Source organism: Astatotilapia calliptera, chromosome 11, assembly GCF_964374335.1.
Source record: "Astatotilapia calliptera chromosome 11, fAstCal68.1, whole genome shotgun sequence".
Taxonomy (NCBI): Eukaryota; Metazoa; Chordata; class Actinopteri; order Cichliformes; family Cichlidae; genus Astatotilapia; species Astatotilapia calliptera.
In genome coordinates, this window is record NC_137432.1 from 24,721,197 (window position 1) to 24,742,626 (window position 21,430).

Here is a 21,430-nt window from a genome sequence, read left to right on the forward strand (position 1 = left end):
AGCAGGACTTTATAATCAGTGGGTGACATCAAAGTAGCGATGTCCATCTTGTAGTTTATGGTTGTCTATGTGTGAAACTTTGCACAAATCAAGAGCAGTCGTTATTTAGTCACACATTTTAATGTAACTACAACAATCCATAATCAAAACTGCAATTGATACTGGTATAAAAATAACTGCCATGCTCCTGCATGGAAAAGGAACCAATGTGTCTTCCACATGGTGCTCACATGCCATCGAATACATATACAGGACAGTGTATAGCAGGATAGAACATTGGGCATCAGTGGACACTCAGTCCAGTATTTCTAGTGCACTGAAATAAAGTCCATATAGTCAACTGTCTCTTTCCAGTCAGCATCAGCACTTTTCTATCCGTCACAGGATGCCCCACACCTCCTCAAAGGCAGAGCACATCTTGGCACAGGTCAGTGCTGCAGACAGGGGGTAGTTACTGATGGACACTGTCTTCTCTGTGTAGTCCACGTTAACCTAATAAGGACAGAGACATCAGTAACACACAAGGAGTATTTGACATAACTGTAACAGACTAAAAGAGTCTGTAAAAGAGAATGCCTCAATATATTTCTCACCGCTCCATGTGCGAATGCTCCAATCACCACTGCAGCTGGTCCCTCTGGTACCAAAGTCCGTGGGCACACGGCCTCTCCTGAAGAGAAGGAGGTGCTGATACGAGGGCAGCCGGGAGGTAGGTGATCAGACACTGGATTTTTAATCATCCTCAGGAGCTTCTGAGGACCATCAGCAGCCCTGACACTCAGCTTGTGCAGCAGCTGAACTAAGAAAGTAGAGAGAAGAAAGAAGAATTAGGAGAACAGTAATGGAGTGAAGGCTCACTTAAAGCCAGAACACATGGGAATAAGACTTAAGTACAATGCCTACAGCATGATCAGTATGTGTATTATCCATGCAGAAAAAATAACAGTTATAGTTTACCCATAAGGCCACAGAAACGTGTGAATGTTCTTGGGATGCGGGTCTGCGGGTTGATCTCGATTAAAGCGTTTTTCTCTGTGTGGATGTAAACCTGCAACAGCCCCGCCCTGTTCAACGGACTGTCCATCAGCATGAGCAAACACTGGAAATACACAGTTCAAAGTTAAAACCATTCATACAGCCCTTCATCACAAACATGCCACTACGCTTTATATAAGAAAACACAGACATAAAGGATAAATAAGAAAAAACACTCTAGTTAAATTTCAGACTTGATGTATTGATTTTTATTTCAATTTAATTTTACAATTTAGTTTCAGATTGCCTGCAAAGTATTTTGTTTCATTTTTCAGTTTCCTTATTAAGTGTTAGGCCAAGATATAAAAAGTTCAGGTAGGTAGGTATTACAATACAAACAAAAGGCAACTGACTCACAATCATGTACATATCCCTGTCTCAATAAAATGCGCACAAAAGCGGCTCATGTCTGTTGTCCTACTTTTATTTTTGATAGTTTTTTTGGTTGTTTTGTTCCTAAAGTACTTCTTACACTACTTCATATTATTCTTACACTACTTAGTACTTTTTATTCATACTATACTGTTATATATGTGCACTATTCAGATTAGTGAAATATTACTGATGCAGTAGTATCAAAAGTCAGCTAATGAAACATGCTGGTTTTGTTTTTGTCTCTCAGTTACACTGTAATAGTTCCTAAGTAGTAGGATTTGAGCAGGTCCAGATGTTAGGGATGTTGAGTCAATGATACTGTATTTCTGTAACTATTAAAAAACCCCAATATGTCACAGATTATAAATATCACAGACTAAGACAAATTAATATGAATTAAGACCACAATACTGTGCATACAATAAGTACCAGAGTAAGGAGCACTAAAAAGTAATCATAAGGATCTATTTATTTCTAAAGGGGACTTTTGGAAAGCGTTAGATCCCAGAAACCATGCTACGCAAAAAAAAAAGAAAGAGAGAAAAAGATATGAATATGCTCTTTTAGCGCTTTGATTCATACTGGGGGAGGATTGCTCCCCAGATTACTTTTTAAATGCAGAAATAAAACTAAATGACAGGCTTGATGCTCAGTACTGTGCTATCAAACATGTACAGTATGTTTGATAGCACATAATTGCAATGACTTAAATGCAATGAAACTCCACTCTGGTTAACTGTGACAGACTGACAAACACAAGTGACGAATAAGGCTGTACATTATTATTGAGGAATGAGTGTTTACCTGATGTGTGATATCTGGTCTTATTTTTCCGGGATCTCTTCCACTTTTGATGATCATATTTTTGTGTTGGTCGCAATTTAACAGCTCAAATGTTTTCCCGACCTGAAATATGAAAAACAAGCCAAAAGCATGTATTAACTCGCCTTAAGTTAAGTTATTATTAAGCATCGTTGTTGGTGTCACTTCCACTAAAAACGGGTAGGGGTTGCATCACAACAACGCGCAAAGACAGCTCCATAGCGCCTTACCTTCACCGTCTCTAACGACGCTCCCTCCAGAATAACCACCAGCCTCCTCTCCGCCATGCGGTCGTGCAGGCTGCGGAGATGTTTGGCTGGTTTAGGTTCATATTCGTCCAAATGTTCAAGACCACGCTTCTTCCCATTACCCGCCGCCATGATGCCTTCCTCTGGACTGTCGCAGGAAGTTCACGTCACTGCAGAGGTGCGCGTTCACAGGTGAGTGTATTGCACATAAAAATTTCATTTGTGGGGTTTTTATGAAGGTAACTAGATTTTGAATATGTAATTATTTGGTAAAAAATCAGTCAGTTTTATCTTAATAAAATAAAACGTGTTTCCTCAGCGCCCTCGTTCTGCGCGCGCCACCCTTTCGTCACTATTGTGCGCCGGATGTCATGCTACAACGTGTTGAAGGAAATTTCACGTGTAGAAATTTTCGTCCTGCATCGCTCCACAATCACACTATAATTAGTGTCTGCGGACCTTAAAGTATCCGGTTTATTGGTGAGTATTTGAAGAATCGATGCTGCGATTCGCGCTGCAGCTAAAGAGCGGTTCAGTGGCGATAAGCTTTGAGTTGTAAGGGTATACTTTTTAAAACTGTGCGGTCAGGTAATGGCTGTGAAACTGGTCACAAGTTTTTAACGAGGCTGTTTGATAACAGTCTGATCATACATTAATATTTAAACAGTTTAATCCCCAGCAGATGAAGTGGGAGAATTTGTAATAAACGATTTATCATTTGTTATAACCAAACATATTTATTACTGTTTCAACAGTAAAGAGACCCTCTCTGTAACACTACATAATTTAATCACTGCTTATAATTATAAAGAGCATTGGTTGTGTTGGAGCTGAATTTATTGTACTGATGTTGGACGGTTTTCTTTCCCGCAGATCTCCATCCAAAACAGTTTTACTTTTTTTCTTCAATGACGCTCCTCTCTTTCAAATATACTGTATTTTTGGTTTTGTCTTAGGGTTTTAAAACACTCTTGCTGTGTTTTCTTTTTCAGACTGTCTGTGTAGAAGGAAATCATGGGTCGGAAGTTGGATCCCTCCAAGAAGTTGAAGAAAGGTCCGGGTAAAAAAACCCGGAAGCAGCAGGGAGCAGAGACAGAGTTGGCCAAGTTTATAACTGATGGTAACTATCCCTTTCCAAGTCAAAAGTTTCTGTTTTGGAGGTTTAGTAAAACACGCTGTCAACATTGTGTTATTTTTTATATTTAATCTTTGCAGAGGACACTGGATCAAAACGTCTCTCAAGTAGAGCCAGAAAAAGGTAAGAGGTGGACTGAGGATGTAACATGACATAAAGCAAATGTGTTTACAAGCTCCTAATTCATGTTAAAATGTTTCAGAGCTGCAAAGAGAATCCAGAGTTTGAAAAAGCCCAAAGATGTTGCTGAGGAAAAGCCTAAGAAAGGTAAACAATTAACTTTTGCTCAGTCTGGTCAACGCATGATTTAAATATTTGCCCAGATGCAAGCATGAGATTGTTGTTTTGATGGACCATCCTTCTCCAGTATCATTACAGCTATGTAAGCAGTTGTTTATTATTGATTATCAAGGGCAATTATGGGAATATCAGCAAGGGATAATGGTCCAAGGTGAACAGCCAGACTAAATGTGATTCATAAGCCTTCTATGGAAAAACAAGGATTGAAACATTTTACTTCACCCGGATTGAGGTTTCCGCGGCTCGTTGGCAGCATCTGCTGTTCATCCTCTTGGGTCTCACCACCTGAAGGAGGGGCCCAAGGGGTTCAGTGCTATGTCGATCAGGAGGTGGCCTTGTTAGTCTAATCCCAAGTTACTGAAACTGGTTTGTTAACCTCAGAATTTTGTTTATGAGTGAAGGGAGACAGGAGCAGGAGACTAGCAGAAGTATTGGTGCATTAGCAGTTATGCAGCTCCTGTACTGGTTTACTGTTGTGTGAGCTTTGGGTAGTGACTGAAAGAATAAGATTGGTGATATAACCAGCAGAAATGAACTCCTTTTGAAGGCTGTCTGGACTCATCCTTAAAGTTCACGGTGAGGAGGTTGGTCATTCAGGAGGGGTTTTGAGTGGAGCCATTATTCCTGCACATGGAAAAAAGCTAGTTGAAGTGGTTAGGGCATCTCACCAGAAAGACTCTTTGGCACCTCCTAAGTGAGTTGTTTCAAGCCCGTTCCACTGGGAAGAGGTCCTGGAGCTATCCAGAGGCTTTTGAGCTTGCATCTCTCGGCTGGCTTGCTAACAGCTTGGTCCAGTCGTCAGTCCACTCACAATCCTGATAGGAAAACCGAAAGGGAATGGAGGGAGGGATGGATGGATATTGATTATTAATGCATCTTGTATGTGTCATGATTTCAGCAAGGAAATAAATGAATAAATACACATATATTTACAGTTTTGTCTTTCTTTCTTTCTTTCTTTCTCCCTAAAGGGTTCACAGATGAGAACAGCAAATGGTTGAAACCGTCAAAGAGGAAGCGCAAGATTGATGAACAAGAAAGTGAGGATGACAGTGATGAACACTGGGAAGAAGAAGATGATGATGAGGAGGAGGAAGAGGAAGAAAAGGTTGTAGAAAAGAAGGGAGACAAAGACCAGCAGAAGAAGGGTGTAAAAGGAGTGAAAAAAGAGGCCGATGATGAAGACGATGATGATGGCGATGATGATGATGATGAAGACGATGATGATGATGATGAAGGCGATGATGATGATGACGGCGATGATGATGATGATGATGACATGGTTGATGACTATGGTGTTCAGGATGACAGCGATGAAGCAGCAGAAGATGACAGTGATGGAGAGGATGTATGTGCTCTTTCTAACCTTTTTTACCCTTTTTAATTTTTTTATTTTTTTTTTAGTTTTATTCAGAAGCTGAAACGAAATATTCTTCCAGCCTGGAAATGTGAAGTTTGAAGCCTCATTTTATTAGAAAATTTTCACTTATGAGCTACAAAATCGGGAGAGTATTCTGTTTTCAGTGGCACTAGGCCTTATTACAGTTACATTTTTAAGAGAACATTGTAGCAGAGGCTGGTTAACTTAGAGCTGTTTTTTTTTTTCTACCTCCAGCTTCTTCCCATTGAACGTGCAGCCAAGAAAGAAAAAAAGCAGAAAAAGTCCAAGGCTCCTGATAGTGATGAAGATGACGATGATGAAGAGGATGAGGATGATGACGAGGAGGAGGAGGAACAGGAATCTGATGCTGACATGGATGAAGAAGATGAACTAAAAACAAACATTGACGAAGAAGATAAATTCAGGCTTCCTAAACCAGAGGAGGGTGAGTTTCAGTGAAGTTTTTGTCTTTTAGAGCAGCAAATGTGCAAAAAGAAATTCTCTGATTTTCTACAAACAATCAAAACGTATTTTTTTGGTCCACATTTTCTAGGACTTCTGCCTCTAGACCTGAAGGCAATCTATCAGCGGATAAAGGACAACATTGACCTCCTGTGCAATTTCTCAACAAAAAGAGAGGAGGGGAAAGACCGAGCAGACTACATCTCACTTCTGAAAAAAGATCTCTGCACCTATTACAGCTACAACGAGTTCCTCATTGAAAAATTTATGGACCTATTCCCTCTTTCAGAGGTGTGTTTTCTTCCGTGCATGGTTTTGGTTTGTTTTTTTTGGGTTTGTTTGTATGTTTTTTCATTAAATCCTGATTTAAAAGAATTCATGGATGCATTGATTTAAACATGCAAGGTCTAGCTGAGAATATCTATTTGACTCCAAACATTATATTTTCTTTCTGCCTTACAGCTGGTTGATTTCCTCGAGGCCAATGAAATTCATAGACCTGTCACTATTCGAACCAATACACTGAAAACAAGGAGGCGGGACCTTGCACAGGTAGGTGCCTGATCTTAAGAGACATGGACAAAATTGGCATTTAGAATGTTTTAACAAGTTAAAATACATAATGTGTGTCATGACTGTTAGCTATTTGGTAGTTTATTGCTTTAAAGATTGTATCTGTTGTGATATAGAATTGTTTTTGTTGAACAAAAATTTGGCAGCCAGGATGAAGAATTCTGTACTTAGGTTAGCATTTTCAGAAGAAGATCTATAGAATATTACATATATATTATATGTATTAATGGATTTACTGTTGATTATGGAGTTAAGAAGCAAAGTCTCACAAGCCTAAAAAGCAGTCATTGACATCTGCCAATGTGATCAGGGAGAAATGTGCTGGATGTTTGCTGGATGTTGGTTGCTAGGTTAAAATCTGTTGCACAGAGGGAGCGGTGCCATAGGCCTCCTATTGAGGGCTGTGGTCACCCTTATTGTGGGAGGGGCCAACTTCTCAAACACTCACCAAGTTGTCATAAAAGGAAAAACTACTTAAATGACAGGAGGAAACTCAAGTCTTTACATATTGAATTCACTTGTTTGTGCTTTTCCTTGTTTAGGCTTTAATCAACAGAGGAGTGAACCTTGATCCACTGGGGAAATGGTCTAAAGTGGGGTTGGTTATCTATGACTCCTCAGTACCTATAGGTAGGTTTCAAAAGTTATGTAAGTGACCAACTTAAGCAATTAAGGATGCTGAGTGTGACTGCAGCTTCTTTACATGTTAACTAGGTGCAACTCCGGAGTATCTGGCCGGTCATTACATGCTCCAAGGAGCCTCCAGCTTTCTGCCAGTCATGGCGCTGTCTCCACAGGAGGGAGAGTTGGTATTAGACATGAGCTCAGCTCCAGGAGGAAAGACTACCTATATTGGTAAGATGTATTGCCTTTATTGCAAATTATGTTGTCATTTCACCCTTAAAAATAGTGGAGTCCTTATGCAGATGTTCTCACCCTTAGCTCAGCTGATGAGAAACACGGGGGTAATAGTGGCTAATGATGCCAATGCTGAAAGACTGAAGAGTGTGGTGGGAAACATCCACCGTCTGGGGGTCACCAACACTGTGGTCTGCAACTATGACGGCAGAGAGTTCCCAAAGGTATCCTGTCTAAATGTGTAGATCACCAATATCTGTGGGGTTAAGCCTTATTACAGTTCCAATGTTTTGACCTGTTGGAATTCTGCTTTAAGGTCATGGGTGGCTTTGATAGAGTGCTGCTTGATGCACCCTGCTCAGGCACAGGAGTCATTGCAAAAGATCCAGCTGTGAAGACGAGCAAGGTAAAAACCAAGAAAGAAACTTTTTCTGTCTTTATATACACACACGTCTGTTTGCTTTAAGTAGTGTGCTAATACTTGTTTCTTTTTGCCCTTCTGTTCACTGACAGGATGAGGTGGATATCAATCGTTGTGCTCACTTGCAGAAAGAATTGATTCTGTCTGCCATCGACTCGGTCAATGCTGATTCCCCATCGGGAGGATATCTGGTCTACTGCACGTGTTCAATAACTGTATGTGGAAACTCTGAATTTCTACCAAATTTATGTACAAACATAGTAAATATCAGACGAGCTTGGTAAGTGATTGCATTTTTTTCAACTAGGTGGAGGAGAATGAATGGGTGGTGGACTACGCTTTAAAGAAAAGAAACGTCAAATTAGTTCCCACAGGACTCGACTTTGGCAAGGAAGGCTTCACCAAGTAAGTTGGATAACCAGTGTTATTATTTTAGGAGCAAGTAAGAAATTGAATAAAACATGAATATTTTCCTTCTTTTAGTTTCAAAAAGTTCAGGTTCCATCCAACTCTGCGACTCACGCGACGATTTTACTCTCACTCCCACAACATGGATGGATTCTTTGTGGCCAAGCTGAAGAAGTTCTCCAACATTATTCCAACTGCACCACCAGGGAATGGTAAGAGTTTTTGTCATAGCTTCATGCCTACGTTTATCATGATATTTTCCTTTTCATCACTAAGTAACATCTGTCTTTGTTGTTGTTGTTGTAGAAGATGAGAAGGCAGAGGCTCCTGAGACGACAGCGGCCACAGAAGCTCCTGAAGAGAAAAGGTCCAAGAGCGACAAGACAAAGAAGACTGTCCTCAACAAGGCAGGCGGCCTGAAGCAAGAAAACAAAGCCAATGGAACAGCAGTCACGAAAAAAGCAATCATCAACTCACAAGGCAAAAAGGAGTTGCATACTGGACCAAAAAAGGCAAAAGTCGCCAAGATGGATGGAGAAACTGTGAAGGGCACAGAAGCCAAGAAGGCAACAGATGATGGTAAAGCATCAAAAGCTGACACAAAGGAAGGAAGCAGGTTTGAGAAAAAGCAGGCCACAAAGAGGAAAACACCCATGAAGGCCAAGAACAGAATGGGGAAGAATAAATTCAACAAGTTGAAGCACATGTTGCAAAAACAATAAACAAAAGTGACAGTGTGTTAAATGCATGTTTGGATTATATTAAAGCTTTGTTACACACCTGGATCCACCTCTGTCTGATGAAGCTGCTCTGTTTGTGCAGCAATTGTGTCAAACGTGATTGTAACATGGCTGCGTGCTGATGATTGGACTCACAAACAATGCCCCTACTAAAGCTGGAGCTTTCTTTTTTTTATTTCTGTATACAGATTCAATGCTTTCCATAATCCTGTGAGAAATAAATCTTTTAAGAACATTTAATACTGACCTATGAATCATTCACACACAAAAGAGGCACCTAACTCAAAGGATGAAACAGTGTTGTGTCCAAACATATCAGATTATTCTCAAAAAGCTTGTAGTTAAAAACTTCTTTTAGTGCAGTGTGTCCTTAAAAAAAATTAGAGGAAATTGGACAAATGGAGGAGTGGTGGGTATAAAAAAAAATCTACTGCAGATGAACAGTGTTTAAAAGTAATTTTCTTAAAAAACTAACAAATCCAGCAAAGACTTGACTTGGGACCTGAGAGGTCCTTCTGAATCCATCTGTTTGCTGAAGGGGCATCAGAAGTCTCAGCAGTTCTCGATGGCCACCGTTCCATTGTCTAAAGAAGGGAAATGGGGAAAAAGCTGAGGTATGCCAAATTAGACAAGAACTGGACTGAAAATCAGTGGAAACCGGTCTTACAGACTCACAAATCCAAATTTGAAATTTTTGGTTCAGATCATCACCACTTATGTTTACATGTGTTCCAGTAAATTGCTGCATCTATTTCACATTTTCAGAAAATATAAAGAAATTTCCTGTAATATGTGTTGTAATTTCACAAGGTTGTTTCATTTATTTATTTTCATTCAGTCACCTAAAGACGTTTATTTTTTTATTCTTTCGTTGAGATTAAGGCAAGGCAAGGCAAGGCAAGTTTATTTGTATAGCACAATTCAACAACAAGGTGATTCAAAGTGCTTTACAGAGACATTAGAAACAAGAACAAATAAAAAGCATGATTTAAAATTGATTAAAACAAGCAAATAAACTAACTAACTAATTAACAAACAAACAAACAAACAACAGTATATAAAATCAAAACAGATAAAATCAGAACAGTAGATAAAATCAGTAGTTAAATTTAAGTTTTGAAATTTAAGCTTAAAGTGTGGATTTGGTGCTTTATTCAAATGCAGCTGAGAACAGGTGAGTCTTCAACCTGGATTTAAATAAACTGAGTGTTTCAGCTGATCTGAGGCTTTCTGGGAGTTTGTTCCAGATATAAGGAGCATAAAAGCTGAATGCAGCTTCTCCGTGTCTGGTTCTGACTCTGGGAACTGATAAAAGACCGGATCCAGATGACCTGAGGGATCTGGATGGTTCATACTGGGTCAGGAGGTCATTGATGTATTTTGGTCCTAAACCATTCAGAGCTTTATAGGCCAGCATCAGAACTTTAAAGTCTATCCTCTGACGGACAGGCAGCCAGTGTAAGGACCTCAGAGCTGGACTGATGTGGTCCACTTTTTTGGTCTTAGTGAGGACTCGAGCAGCAGAGTTCTGAATGAGCTGTAGTTGTCTGACTGATTTTTTAGGTAGACCTGTAAAGATGCTGTTACAGTAATCAAGCCTACTAAAGATGAATGCATGGACTAGTTTTTCCAGGTCCTGTTGAGACATCAGATCTTTTATCCTTGATATATTCTTGAGGTGATAGTAAGCTGACTTTGTTATTGTCTTAATGTGTTTTTCTAAGTTTAGGTCTGCATCCATCACTACACCCAAATTTCTCGCCTGGTTTGAGGTTTTTAGATGTATAGATTGAAGTTCTCTGGTGACCTGTAATCGTTTTTCTTTGGTGCCAAAGACTATTACCTCAGTTTTGTTTTTGTTTAGCTGGAGAAAATTGTGGCACAACCAGTCATTGATTTCCTCAATGCATTTACCGAGAGCCTGTACAGGGCCTCGGTCTCCTGGTGACATTGTGATATATATTTGTGTGTCATCTGCATAGCTGTGATAGTTTATTTTGTTGTTGTTTATAATCTGTGCCAGTGGGAGCATGTAGATGTTAAACAGAAGGGGTCCCAAGATGGAACCTTGGGGAACTCCACATGTGATACTTGTCTGCTCAGATGTGAAGTTACCTATTGATACAAAGTATTTCCTGTTTTCTACGTATGTTTTGAACCAGTTTAGTACAGTTCCTGAAAGACCTGTCCAGTTCTCCAGTCGTTTGAGTAATATGTTGTGGTCAACTGTATCAAATGCTGCACTGAGATCCAGTAAAACTAGGACTGACATTTTTCCACTGTCTGTATTCAGACATATGTCATTAAACACTTTGGTCAGAGCGGTTTCAGTGCTGTGGTTCTGTCTAAAACCTGACTGGAAGGCATCGTAGCAATTATTCTGTTTTAAGAAGTAACTGAGCTGTTGAGAAACTGCTTTTTCAATGATCTTACTTAAAAACGGGAGATTTGAGATCGGCCTGTAGTTGTTCATTTGTGTCTTGTCAAGATTGTCCTTTTTCAGTATAGGTTTGATTACAGCAGTTTTTAGTGATTCTGGAAACACACCTGATAATAAAGAAAAGTTGACGATCTGTAACAGGTCTGACTCTAAAGTCTTTGAGACCTTTTTGAAAAAACTTGTTGGCAGGACATCTAAACAGCAGGAGGAGGAGTTCAGTTGACCTAAGATGTCCTCCAGGTCTTTGCTGTTAATAGGTTGAAACTGTTTCATGGTGTTTAAACAGTTTTTTGGTGGACACAGTACATATCCTGGATCTGCTGTTGATGTACCAATTGCTTGTCTAATTTTTTGGATTTTTTCAGTGAAGAATTTGGCAAAGTCATTGCAGGCCATGGTCGAATGAAGTTCAGCTGCCACTGACACAGGAGGGTTTGTTAGCCTGTCAACTGTAGAAAATAAGACCCGAGCATTATGGCTGTTTTTAGTGATGATGTCAGAGAAGTAGGACCTCCTTGCATTCCTCAGTTGTAAATTATAATTGTGAAGTTTCTCTTTATAAATGTCATAATGAACCTGGAGGTTTGTTTTTCTCCATCTGCGCTCAGCTTTCCTACACTCTCTTTTTTCATTTTTCACCAGTGTGGAGTTTCTCCATGGAGACTTTTTCCTTCCAGAGATAACCTTCACCTTAATGGGAGCAATAGTGTCCATTACATTTAACATGTTAGCATTGAAGCTATTGACGAGCTCATTGACTGACCCTCTGGGCAGGTCAGGTGTTAATGGGAAGACCTGGTTAAAAATTGCACTACTGTGTTCAGTTATACACCGTTTTGTGATCACTGTTGTTGAGATATTTGTGTGGGCTGAGATTTTACTTTCAAAGAAAACACAGTAATGATCAGACAGGCCCACATCAGACACAGTAACCTTTGAAATGCTCAGGCCTTTGGAGATCAGTAGGTCAAGAGTGTGTCCTCTATTATGTGTGGCCTCTGTTACATGCTGAGTCAGCCCAAAGTTGCCCAGAGTGTTACTCAGGTCTTTAGTCCCTTTGTCCTGAGGGTTGTCCACATGAATGTTAAAATCCCCAGCAATAATTACACAGTCAAAATCAACACAGATCACAGACAGCAGTTCACTGAGGTCATTAAAAAAGTCTGTGCAGTATTTGGGAGGCCTGTAACTATAATATAGATTAACTATAATAACCTTGATAAAAATACAAAAGACCATCTCTAAACGGAGTACATCTTGGACGCTCTTGCATACCTGTTATTGTTTATTACCTATATGATAATTTGAGTATTACACCTGTAATTGGCCGTACTTTGGATGGCAGTTGATTCTTCCTTCGGTGTTGGGTGCGCTCTGGAGATAACCAATCAGATCAGCTCTATCTCGGTCCGGAAGCTGTGTTGTTTACATTTTCCAAGATGGCGGCGGGAATGTATTTGGAGCATTATTTGGACAGTAAGTGAATTTGCATGTGTTTCTGACGCATTGAAAAACATTCTTAGTCGTTTTATAGTTTAATTTCTTTGTGTAGTGTATCTCCTGATCAGCTTCAGCGCGGAAGGGAATGTTCTAACGGTTTCCTAACGGTTAGCGGTTTAGGCTCAGTCTATTTGCTGGAATAGCGCGTCGCAAGGGAGCAAAGAAAGGCTCGCAAGCATCCTGTATTGCCACTACTGGCACAAGTTAAATGCAGTTAGCATTCATAGTCAGCTGTATTTGTGCCACTTGTTGTTTAATGGGGTGCTTGAGAATTTTAAAGCTTAACCGAAAAAGCATCACTTCAGACATTAGATTGAGCTAGCCAGTGTTGTTATTTCATTGTTTCGTGTTGATGTCTTAAAAATCTTTGTTCTCCTGCCTTCCTGCCACACCAGGCATAGAAAACCTGCCCTTCGAGTTGCAGAGGAACTTTAATTTGATGAGGGATCTAGATCAACGCACAGAGGGTAAGCTCAGTGAACACGGATCTTCATTAACCCACAAAACACGGTCCTTAAATGGAGGTAAATGGGTTACCCCCACACAGGGACCCCAACGAAAGTCCGAGGAATCATTAGATTACTAACGAAAAAAAGCCCCTAATTATTATTATTATTATTATTTGTCTTGTTCTTCTTTAACACTTGGATGTATTTTTATTTAGTGCTCTTACATTGACACAGCTCGAACCCTATCTTAATGTGTGATGAGGAGTCACATAATAACATTTTTAAGTCATCTTTATTTAAATATTATTTTTAAACCCCAAAACAAATAAATGATCAAAATAAAATAAATAAAAATAATATTAATAATAATAACAATAATAATTATACAGAGTGAAAACAATTAGGTGTGTTATTATGTATTTATATGTGCTAAGCAAAAACATTTTTAAAGGTTTGGTTGTGGTTAGTGCTGTCTACTTACAGCAAGTAGGTCCTGGGTTTAAATCCAGTTGAAGTCCTTCTGCCTGAAGTTTACATGTTCTCCTCGTACTTGTATGGGTTCTCTCCGGGTGCTTTGACGTCTTCCCACAGTTCAAAGACATGCATGGAGTTAGATTAATTGGTGATTCTAAATTTGTTGTCCGTCTGTCAGTGTTGTGCTGGGTGTATCCTGCTTTTGGCAGCTGGGATAGGCTCAAGCCACCCCAGCAACCAGAAACAGATAAGGAGAAGAAGATGAATGTATAGAACCCAAAAGTTTATTAACATTTTTGAAGCCTTAAGATCATAATTTACTGTTTTAGGTTGCTGGTTTTATGCTTGTTAAATAAGAAAACTGAATATCCAATTGTGTTATTTTCAAAAACATTTTGACTTATTTGTGTGAGGTATTAAAATTATCTTTGTAATTACAGACAGCGTTGTTTAGAAGTTCTTCTCATCTTTTTTTTTTTTATTTTTTTTTTTATTTTTGTTTAGATCTTAAAGGCCAGATAGACTCTCTGGCTAAAGAATACACTGCCAATGCCCGGACTCTCTCCTCTGAGCAAAAGCTGTCCATACTGAGGCAGATCCAGCAGTCATACAGTAAATGCAAGGAGTTTGGAGATGACAAGGTGCAGCTGGCCATGCAGACCTATGAAATGGTTGGTATCTTAGAAAATAAACATATTTTAGATACATGTTTATTGGGAGAAAATAACTTGAAAAATACACTGCCCTGTATTTAAGTAAGCATGGCCTGAATTTTGTGTAGGTGGATAAACACATCAGACGTCTGGACACGGATCTGGCTCGGTTTGAGGCTGACCTGAAGGAAAAGCAAATCGAGAGCACAGACTATGATTCCACCTCTAGTAAGGGGAAGAAAGGTGGGTTAACACTGTATTTGCCCACAGTTATGTGCTCAGTTAAGTAAATCCAAACTCAATATAATGCGTGTCTTGCATGCTTTTGTAATCCCAGGAGATTCCAGGCAAAAGGAGAAGAAGGCAGCTAAAACGAGGTCTAAAGTGAAGAGTTCAGATGAAGACAGCAGTCCTAAGAGTGCACAGAAGAAAGTGAAACTCCTTCAGCCGTACGTTGTGCATTGTTTTGCTTTTGATGGTCTCGTCATTGTTGTTTTTTTTTCCTTTTAAGTTAGTGTCATACTCTTTTTCTCACATACAACATTTTTTAATCATCAGAGGAGAATTCAACAGCCCTTCTTCCAACTTTGGGAACGTGCACCCATCCGATGTGCTGGATATGCCAGTGGACCCCAACGAGCCCACCTACTGCCTATGTCATCAGGTCTCCTATGGCGAGATGATCGGCTGTGACAACACTGATGTGAGTTTTGTATTAAAATGCCCTCTTACAGTCAATCAGAGGACACATGAGATTGGTATGGACATTTACATTTAATGTTGATGAATGTGTGTTGTCGTTTGTACAGTGAACCTGCTTAGAAAATTATAAAATTTGAAAGGGTACATGGTTTAGAGCACAAGTAATGATTCAGTAAAAGGACTAGATGTTATAGTCCCTGATAATGCATTTCTTTGAATGGAGAGAATCTTGAGGAAAGGCAGCCCAGGAACTTTACCAGCAACACATATCGTTGTGTGCCTCAACTTTTTTGTATTGTATTGTATCTTTATTTCAGACATATACAGAAAAAAAAAACTTTCGGTCTTTTACCCAAGCAAATCTGCAATTTTTTGGTAGATTAGAGATTTGATCTAGATTATCATATTAAGATTTGGGACACATCGTCAGTAGTGGACCTTGGATTCATCAGGTGTTTCGCCCATTATCACTAGACACCCTCGTCCAATGAGGGCCTACCAGGGTTGCTCAGGCCACGGAGTGTGTCACTAGTTTATGTTAAATTGTTATTTCTCTTCTTCTTTCTTCTGTTTAGTTTTCTACAGTTTATTTTCTCCTATCTATTCACTGCAACTGAGAAATAATACTTACCTCTTTAGCATTTATGGAGCCTCACTTCTTCAAAGGGATAGAAAAGGTGATAGAGAGAAGTAAGAGAAAAGGGACAAGATAGGAGAGAGCAGAGAGGAGAGCCGGAAGGGGGGCGCACGATCTGGCTTCCCACACCTCCCTGCCGGATCGGGCTGTACGCTCTTCCTCCCTACTGCCTCCTAGAAAAGGGAAGAAGAGCGGAATATTTTCTTTTCTCTCACAGTTAGCTGGACTGCCTTTGCTGCCCAAGTGAAGTCAGCCCTTTTTAACTGGTCCTCTCAGCAGTGTTAGCTAATTCTCTTATAGCCTGTCGTTGTGCCTGTCTGATCCCAATCTCTCTAAGCAGTTTTGCTGTTGTACTGGCAACAAAGCCCCTGCACCCCAATTCCACCGGGCGCACCTTGATCTTCCAACTTCTGTCCTCTGCTTCAGCTGCCAAGTTGGCATACTGCAGCTTCTTACGCTCAAATGCTTCCTCGATTGCTTCCTCCCATGGTACCGTCAGCTCAATGACGTACGCAAGTTTTTGGGAGTTAGACCAAACGATAAGGTCTGGTCGCAGAGCACAACCAAATCAATTTTATAACCCACTTCAAGTGTCATAATATAAAGGCAAATCATACAGAGTAACAGAAACAAGAACTGGTGTTCTGAACGCTTTATATATTTTCTGGTGTTTTCTGGCTCTTTTCACTGGAGAAAAGAGCATTTCTGTGTAAACACACAAAGGAGGCTGGACCACAGAGAGTCTTGGGATGCTTTCTTTGCAGTTGCTTCATTTAGCTTGTGACAGTTGTCTTTTGGCATAAGATGAAATGTCCCTTTTTATTGTCTTTACTGAACTTGAGAGGGAGATGTCCGGTTGTTTGGGTTCAATGTGCTGTCCTTATCCACATATCCACTGATCCCATTTTGTTTGGCAATAACAAAATTAAATATATTAATGATTGCCCACTTTTATTTGAGTTTTGTTCTGCTGTTTCAATACGAACCAAATTAAAAGAGGTTTGGTTATAGTGAAATACTCACACACATCCCTCTGATGTCCTCGGAACCACCAAACACAGGGAAACAGTTTTTTTTTTTTTCATTTAGTGCTTATGGTCGGTATATTTTTAACTTGGCGGCAGTTACATGTGTTTGTTTTAACCAGTTACAGTATGTCAGGGTTCGTACGGGTGCTTGAAATCCTTGAAAATGCTTGAATTTTAATGTTGTCTTTTCAAGGTTTGAAAAGTGCTTGAATTTCAGATGTGGTGCTTAAAAGTGCTTGAAAGTGTAACTGTATTTCATTCACCACAAATAACTATCTGATTGAACAGTTTTCTTATCAGATAGAGAAATAAAATGAGTCGCAAAATGTAGAGGCAAAATTTCCCCGCCTGGCTGCCTTGTGTCTGTTTCAATATGTGACCCCGCCCCTCCCTCGGACAGTCGGGGATGTGTGCGCTAACATACCTGTTGGTCGTTGTTTTAATAAGTGTTTGATGGAAAACAACAATGGCGGAGTTTGCGCTCTCCAGTCGCATGATAGGTGAGTCCTAGTAAATAATTTTCCAGTACGTGTACGTTACACATGCTATTTTTAAAAAATTATGATTATTATTTTGCTAGCTATCAAACTCGCTGGAGAAATGATTGAAACGCACTGAGTGTGATGCAGTATGGCAGCGCTATTATGGAATATGCTGTGAACTTAGCTAACATTACTTAGCAGTCATATGAGTTAATTTACTCAAGTGAAAGCTTTAAACATTAGCCTGATACATAACTAGCTAACTTGGCTTTCTGGTTAACCCTCTGGGGTCGACAGACCCAGAGTCTCCATTTCAACTTGGGTCGAACGTGCGGACTTCAAACTATATACCAGTGTTTAAATTGTGTTGATAGGCCACGTAAAACCGATGTTTTTTGTTTTTAATAAAACAGTGGCGTTTACTCCAGGAAGAAACGGTAAAAACGGCCTTTTCTAAGGAGAACGCTAGCAAACACGCTTTGATTGTGAGTGAAAAACAACAGTCATTGGTGAAAAAAGAAAAAACACTCCTTCCCTATTGGTGGAAAAATGTACCACGTCGACCAATCAAAAAAAATGATATGGCAACATGTGGCATTTGGTTGTTTGGGAAGAGAGGGAAGTTTTAGGAGTGAGCGAAAGAGAGAGAGAGACAGTTTTGATACATGAGAAATTTGTGAGGTTTACCGTGTTTGGAGTCTCATGTTAGTGTGTTGTCTTGTGTAGTTAGTGTGTAGTGTAGTCGTTGTTTTGTTTTGTGTGTCAGTTCTACTAGTGAATGTGACAGTAGCTGCAAAAAAGCCACCAAAGGCAGATTGCAGTGTAAACGCTGTGTGACACACCTGCTGTCAGACCTGCAGGTTTATCCCTGTACTGTTCTCATCTGTGTTATAGTGGACACAAACTATTTTTTGGAGTTGCATAAATAATTTTTGTGCCTTCTTATTTGATGCAGAACACCTGATTGTTCTGTAAATAGTTTGAAATGGTTACATAAAAACCATCTCAGCCTTGGCTGCATTTTTAGGTAAATAGTACCATATAACTTTTTTGTTTGCAAAACCTGTGCATATTTTTAAAAATGTACAATTTCTATTTGCATTTCAAGTTATGAAAATGATTCGTTAAACATGCCTGTGGTTTTTGCAGTCAAAAATATCACTTTCTACTCATATTTTAAATTTTGTCTGAATTTAGATAAATTGTGCTGATACAGTTTGTCAAAATGAGAAAATAACAGATTGGCAAGATAAACAGTTTTTAAAGTTGAAATATAGAGGCCAAATCAAAAGTAGTCAAAAACGGCCAATTATACCCTGGACCCCAGCTTTTTGGAGTATTTGAAATAATGGTAATATGAAGGACCGATCCATATGGTCACAAAGAATAGCCACTTGTTTCTGTGCCATCAGTTCCCCGGCTTTCATTCAAAATGTGTTTATCTTCAGCACCTGCACATTAAACTACTTAAAACTCATACATGTCTTCAAGCTCACACCGAGACCTGTGGGGCACAATCAGCCACTGAGACAGTACACACATTTATATGTGTATTTGTATATGAATATTTCATACTTTAAGGCTGCCTGTTTATTTAAGGGAGATGAACAAAATGCATTGGAATTGTACATAATAATATCACAGATGATAAATTCAATAGATTTTAAGTAGATGCTTGTGCATTCTTAAAGTCTTATATGTTGAATTGAACTATGTTATCTGAAAAGCTTGAAAAGGGACCTTGAAAGTGCTTAAAAAGTGCTTGAATTTGACCCTGAAAAAGACGTATGAACCCTGGTATGTGGAAAGCTTTTTTTTCCAAGATGTCTGGTCTTGTCAGTTTTTAGCTTATTCTACAGGGGAAGAATGTTCATAATCAGACACATCAAGGAAAGGAGCATAAAAAAGAGAAGAAAATGAGGCTGCATTAAAAAAATACAGCAGCTGCTTTAGTAGTTTATACCTGTTCAGCTGTTCATTAATGCAAAGAACTAATTAGCCAGCCAATGACAGCAACTCAATGCACGTAGCTAAAAGTGCTTGCTCATAGGGGGTCATATGATTGTTGGGTTTTTCTCTGTATCTATGAAGCGCCTTGAGGCGACTTATGTTTGGCGCTATATATATAGACACAAGAATTTCACTCACATGTGCTGTACCATGTACCTGCACATGTGATGTGACAATAAAAGTGATTTGATTTGATATATAAATAAAATTGAATTGAATATGGTCAAGGACCTGCTGAAGTTCCATCTGAGCATCAGAATGTGGAAGAAAGTTGAATTAAGTGATTTGGAATGTGACATCATCACCATCGTGGAGCTTCATGGATATGCAGCTGACAAATCTGCAGCAACTGTGTGACGCTATCATGTCATTTCGGACCAAAATCTCTGAGAACGTAATCAACACCTTGTCTTTGTGCCACAAAGAACTAAGCAGCTCTGACGGCAAAAAGAGGTCTAACTTGGTACTAGCAAGGCCTACCTATTAAAGTGTCTGGTGAGTGCACATTTATGCAATAAAGGCAAAGCCAGAGGATTGTGGAAAGTGGTTTAATATGTAGTAAATCACCTTCTAGTTCTAATTTCCTGTTACTTATTTGCTTATAATGGCGTTTTAAGTGGATGGAGCCCTGCTATTATCAGATTTAAAGAGCCATCTGTACATCTTAACAAAGGAAGAGAGGTTGCATTTGGAAGTGAGTAAATGACAGTGTGTCCCTTTGTGACATTTAATAAAGCACACAAAATGTGGTACCTTCACTGGTCCCTTTAATGAAGGAATGATATTATTTATTTTAATATCAATAAATACCATCCACATATCAAAAAAGGTCACGACAGTATAATTGTATCATACAGAGCTGACTCTGCGAGCATTAAATCAGATTAATAATAAAAAATAGAAGCTGAAATGGTATTATGTGTCTGTTATACTTTATAAAGTGCATGTACAGGCTCTCTCTTACATACATTTCCAAGATGCTAACCATAAATTAAGGTGCTGCAGCCCGGTGCCTCGCTGTGTGGATAAGGTCACAGATGGCAGTGTGACTGATTTATTAGCAGAAGCCACACTGTGAATATTACATGTGATGGCTCTTTTTGAACAGATTGTTCTCCATCATGTGTTCTAGAAAAATTTGATTTTTGTCTGTCCCAACTGCTTCACTTGCACAACACTTACCAGTATTTTGTCTGTTTTTGTTTTTTTCCAGTGCTCCATTGAGTGGTTCCATTTCGCATGTGTGGGGCTGACAACCAAACCGAGAGGCAAATGGTAAACAAAACTAAAAGAAATTGAGACTGTGATCTAATTTCACAAATGTGTTCAATAAGAGTGTTGAAAGTGTGCACCCTCACCACTCTTCATTTATGCTATGCAGGTACTGTCCACGGTGCTCTCAGGACAGAAAGAGGAAGTGAGAACAAATGGTTGTCCTGGAACGAAACACGGACTCTGATCAGATGGAAAATGAGAAGAATATTTCTTCATTAGTTACTAGAACTTTTTGTTTCTCATCTTCCTTAACATTTGGTGCTTTTTAAATTTCGGTTTACGTACTTGCCTTGGTCTGATGCAGAGTGTTTGAAGGAGCCAAGTGTTACAAATGTATTTAAATTTTGTTTTGTTTTTTTTTGTTTTTTGTTTTTTTTTTTTTTAATGGTTAACACTAATTTTGAGTTTTTGTTGTTACCTTTGGTGCTCTTTTTGTGACTTTTTTTTTTTTTTTACATTTTATTTTCTGAGTGATTAATAAACACTATAACTGCCCATAATGGTATGACATTTGAATTTTCCACGATACTCTATACCGTATTCACATGTACAACTACAAAATTATATTTTCTTCCAAAAAAAAAAGACCATGGATGATTTGATGCTTTGTCATATGGTTAGTTTCTTGTGCTTAGCCTTGGAACACTAGTTTAATTTTTCGATATAAGAAGAGGGCAAATTACAAAAAAAAAAATGCTGCACCTTGACAGTATTAGTCACCTGTGGTAGTGAATTGAACCATTTCATTTTAACATTTGACTGAGTGCTGCATAGGAAGTAAGAATTTTTTTTTAAAAGTATTGTCATTTCTGTAGCTGAAATATTGGTACCGGGGAGAGGGGGTGATTGTGTTTCAATCATTTGAATACAGCTACTACCTCAAAAACCTTTTCTCTGTCCTTTGTGTGTGTCTGCGTTTGTAATTGTGGTTTGTAAAGTTTCTGACTTTGTGCTGTAGTGTGCCCGAGCGTCCGGCAGGTGGCAATGTTCGGTCAAACAGCAGCATGTCAACGTGGGCGGGG

At 39.2% G+C, this 21,430-nt stretch overlaps 3 protein-coding genes and 1 long non-coding RNA gene across 4 annotated transcripts; 2 read left to right on the forward strand and 2 right to left on the reverse strand.

The window, feature by feature from the left end:
• Positions 1–104: 104 nt before the first annotated feature.
• emg1 (EMG1 N1-specific pseudouridine methyltransferase) lies at positions 105–2,824 on the reverse strand. The gene is made up of 5 exons (XM_026185171.2): positions 2,463–2,824; positions 2,215–2,316; positions 958–1,099; positions 594–799; positions 105–492 (listed from the first exon to the last, which is right to left on the reverse strand). Exons 1-5 carry the CDS (start codon positions 2,610–2,612, stop codon positions 379–381), a joined length of 714 nt encoding a protein of 237 aa, XP_026040956.1. The 5' UTR covers positions 2,613–2,824; the 3' UTR covers positions 105–378.
• On the forward strand, positions 2,822–8,998 carry nop2 (NOP2 nucleolar protein homolog (yeast)). The gene is made up of 16 exons (XM_026185155.2): positions 2,822–2,960; positions 3,473–3,600; positions 3,696–3,738; positions 3,818–3,882; positions 4,887–5,263; positions 5,531–5,741; positions 5,850–6,049; positions 6,221–6,310; positions 6,874–6,961; positions 7,046–7,186; positions 7,274–7,413; positions 7,506–7,595; positions 7,703–7,825; positions 7,918–8,015; positions 8,094–8,230; positions 8,325–8,998. The coding sequence occupies exons 2-16, from the start codon at positions 3,495–3,497 to the stop codon at positions 8,738–8,740; spliced, it is 2,325 nt and encodes a 774-aa protein (XP_026040940.2). The 5' UTR covers positions 2,822–2,960; positions 3,473–3,494; the 3' UTR covers positions 8,741–8,998.
• Positions 8,915–13,924, reverse strand: LOC145431937 (uncharacterized). Its single transcript, XR_013912266.1, has 2 exons — positions 13,629–13,924; positions 8,915–9,342 (listed from the first exon to the last, which is right to left on the reverse strand). It is a non-coding gene; the product is annotated as an uncharacterized LOC145431937 (long non-coding RNA).
• Positions 12,538–21,294, forward strand: ing4 (inhibitor of growth family, member 4). The gene is made up of 8 exons (XM_026185170.2): positions 12,538–12,674; positions 13,094–13,165; positions 14,126–14,292; positions 14,403–14,517; positions 14,612–14,723; positions 14,833–14,977; positions 20,347–20,408; positions 20,515–21,294. Exons 1-8 carry the CDS (start codon positions 12,638–12,640, stop codon positions 20,552–20,554), a joined length of 750 nt encoding a protein of 249 aa, XP_026040955.1. The 5' UTR covers positions 12,538–12,637; the 3' UTR covers positions 20,555–21,294.
• Positions 21,295–21,430: the final 136 nt, after the last annotated feature.

Excerpts from the sequence above, each read along its gene's own strand:
- emg1 (XM_026185171.2), bottom strand. The coding sequence starts at position 2,612 with ATGGCGGCGGGTAATGGGAAGAAGCGTGGTCTTGAACATTTGGACGAA. Across the intron at positions 1,100-2,214 it reads GACCAGATATCACACATCAG|TGTTTGCTCATGCTGATGGA; the intron begins GTAAACACTCAT and ends GTGTATTTCCAG. Across the intron at positions 493-593 it reads GAGCATTCGCACATGGAGCG|GTTAACGTGGACTACACAGA; the intron begins GTGAGAAATATA and ends TGTCCTTATTAG.
- nop2 (XM_026185155.2), top strand. The coding sequence starts at position 3,495 with ATGGGTCGGAAGTTGGATCCCTCCAAGAAGTTGAAGAAAGGTCCGGGT. Across the intron at positions 3,739-3,817 it reads TCAAGTAGAGCCAGAAAAAG|AGCTGCAAAGAGAATCCAGA; the intron begins GTAAGAGGTGGA and ends AAAATGTTTCAG. Across the intron at positions 7,596-7,702 it reads CAGCTGTGAAGACGAGCAAG|GATGAGGTGGATATCAATCG; the intron begins GTAAAAACCAAG and ends GTTCACTGACAG.
- ing4 (XM_026185170.2), top strand. The coding sequence starts at position 12,638 with ATGGCGGCGGGAATGTATTTGGAGCATTATTTGGACA. Across the intron at positions 14,518-14,611 it reads CTCTAGTAAGGGGAAGAAAG|GAGATTCCAGGCAAAAGGAG; the intron begins GTGGGTTAACAC and ends TTGTAATCCCAG. Across the intron at positions 14,978-20,346 it reads TCGGCTGTGACAACACTGAT|TGCTCCATTGAGTGGTTCCA; the intron begins GTGAGTTTTGTA and ends GTTTTTTTCCAG.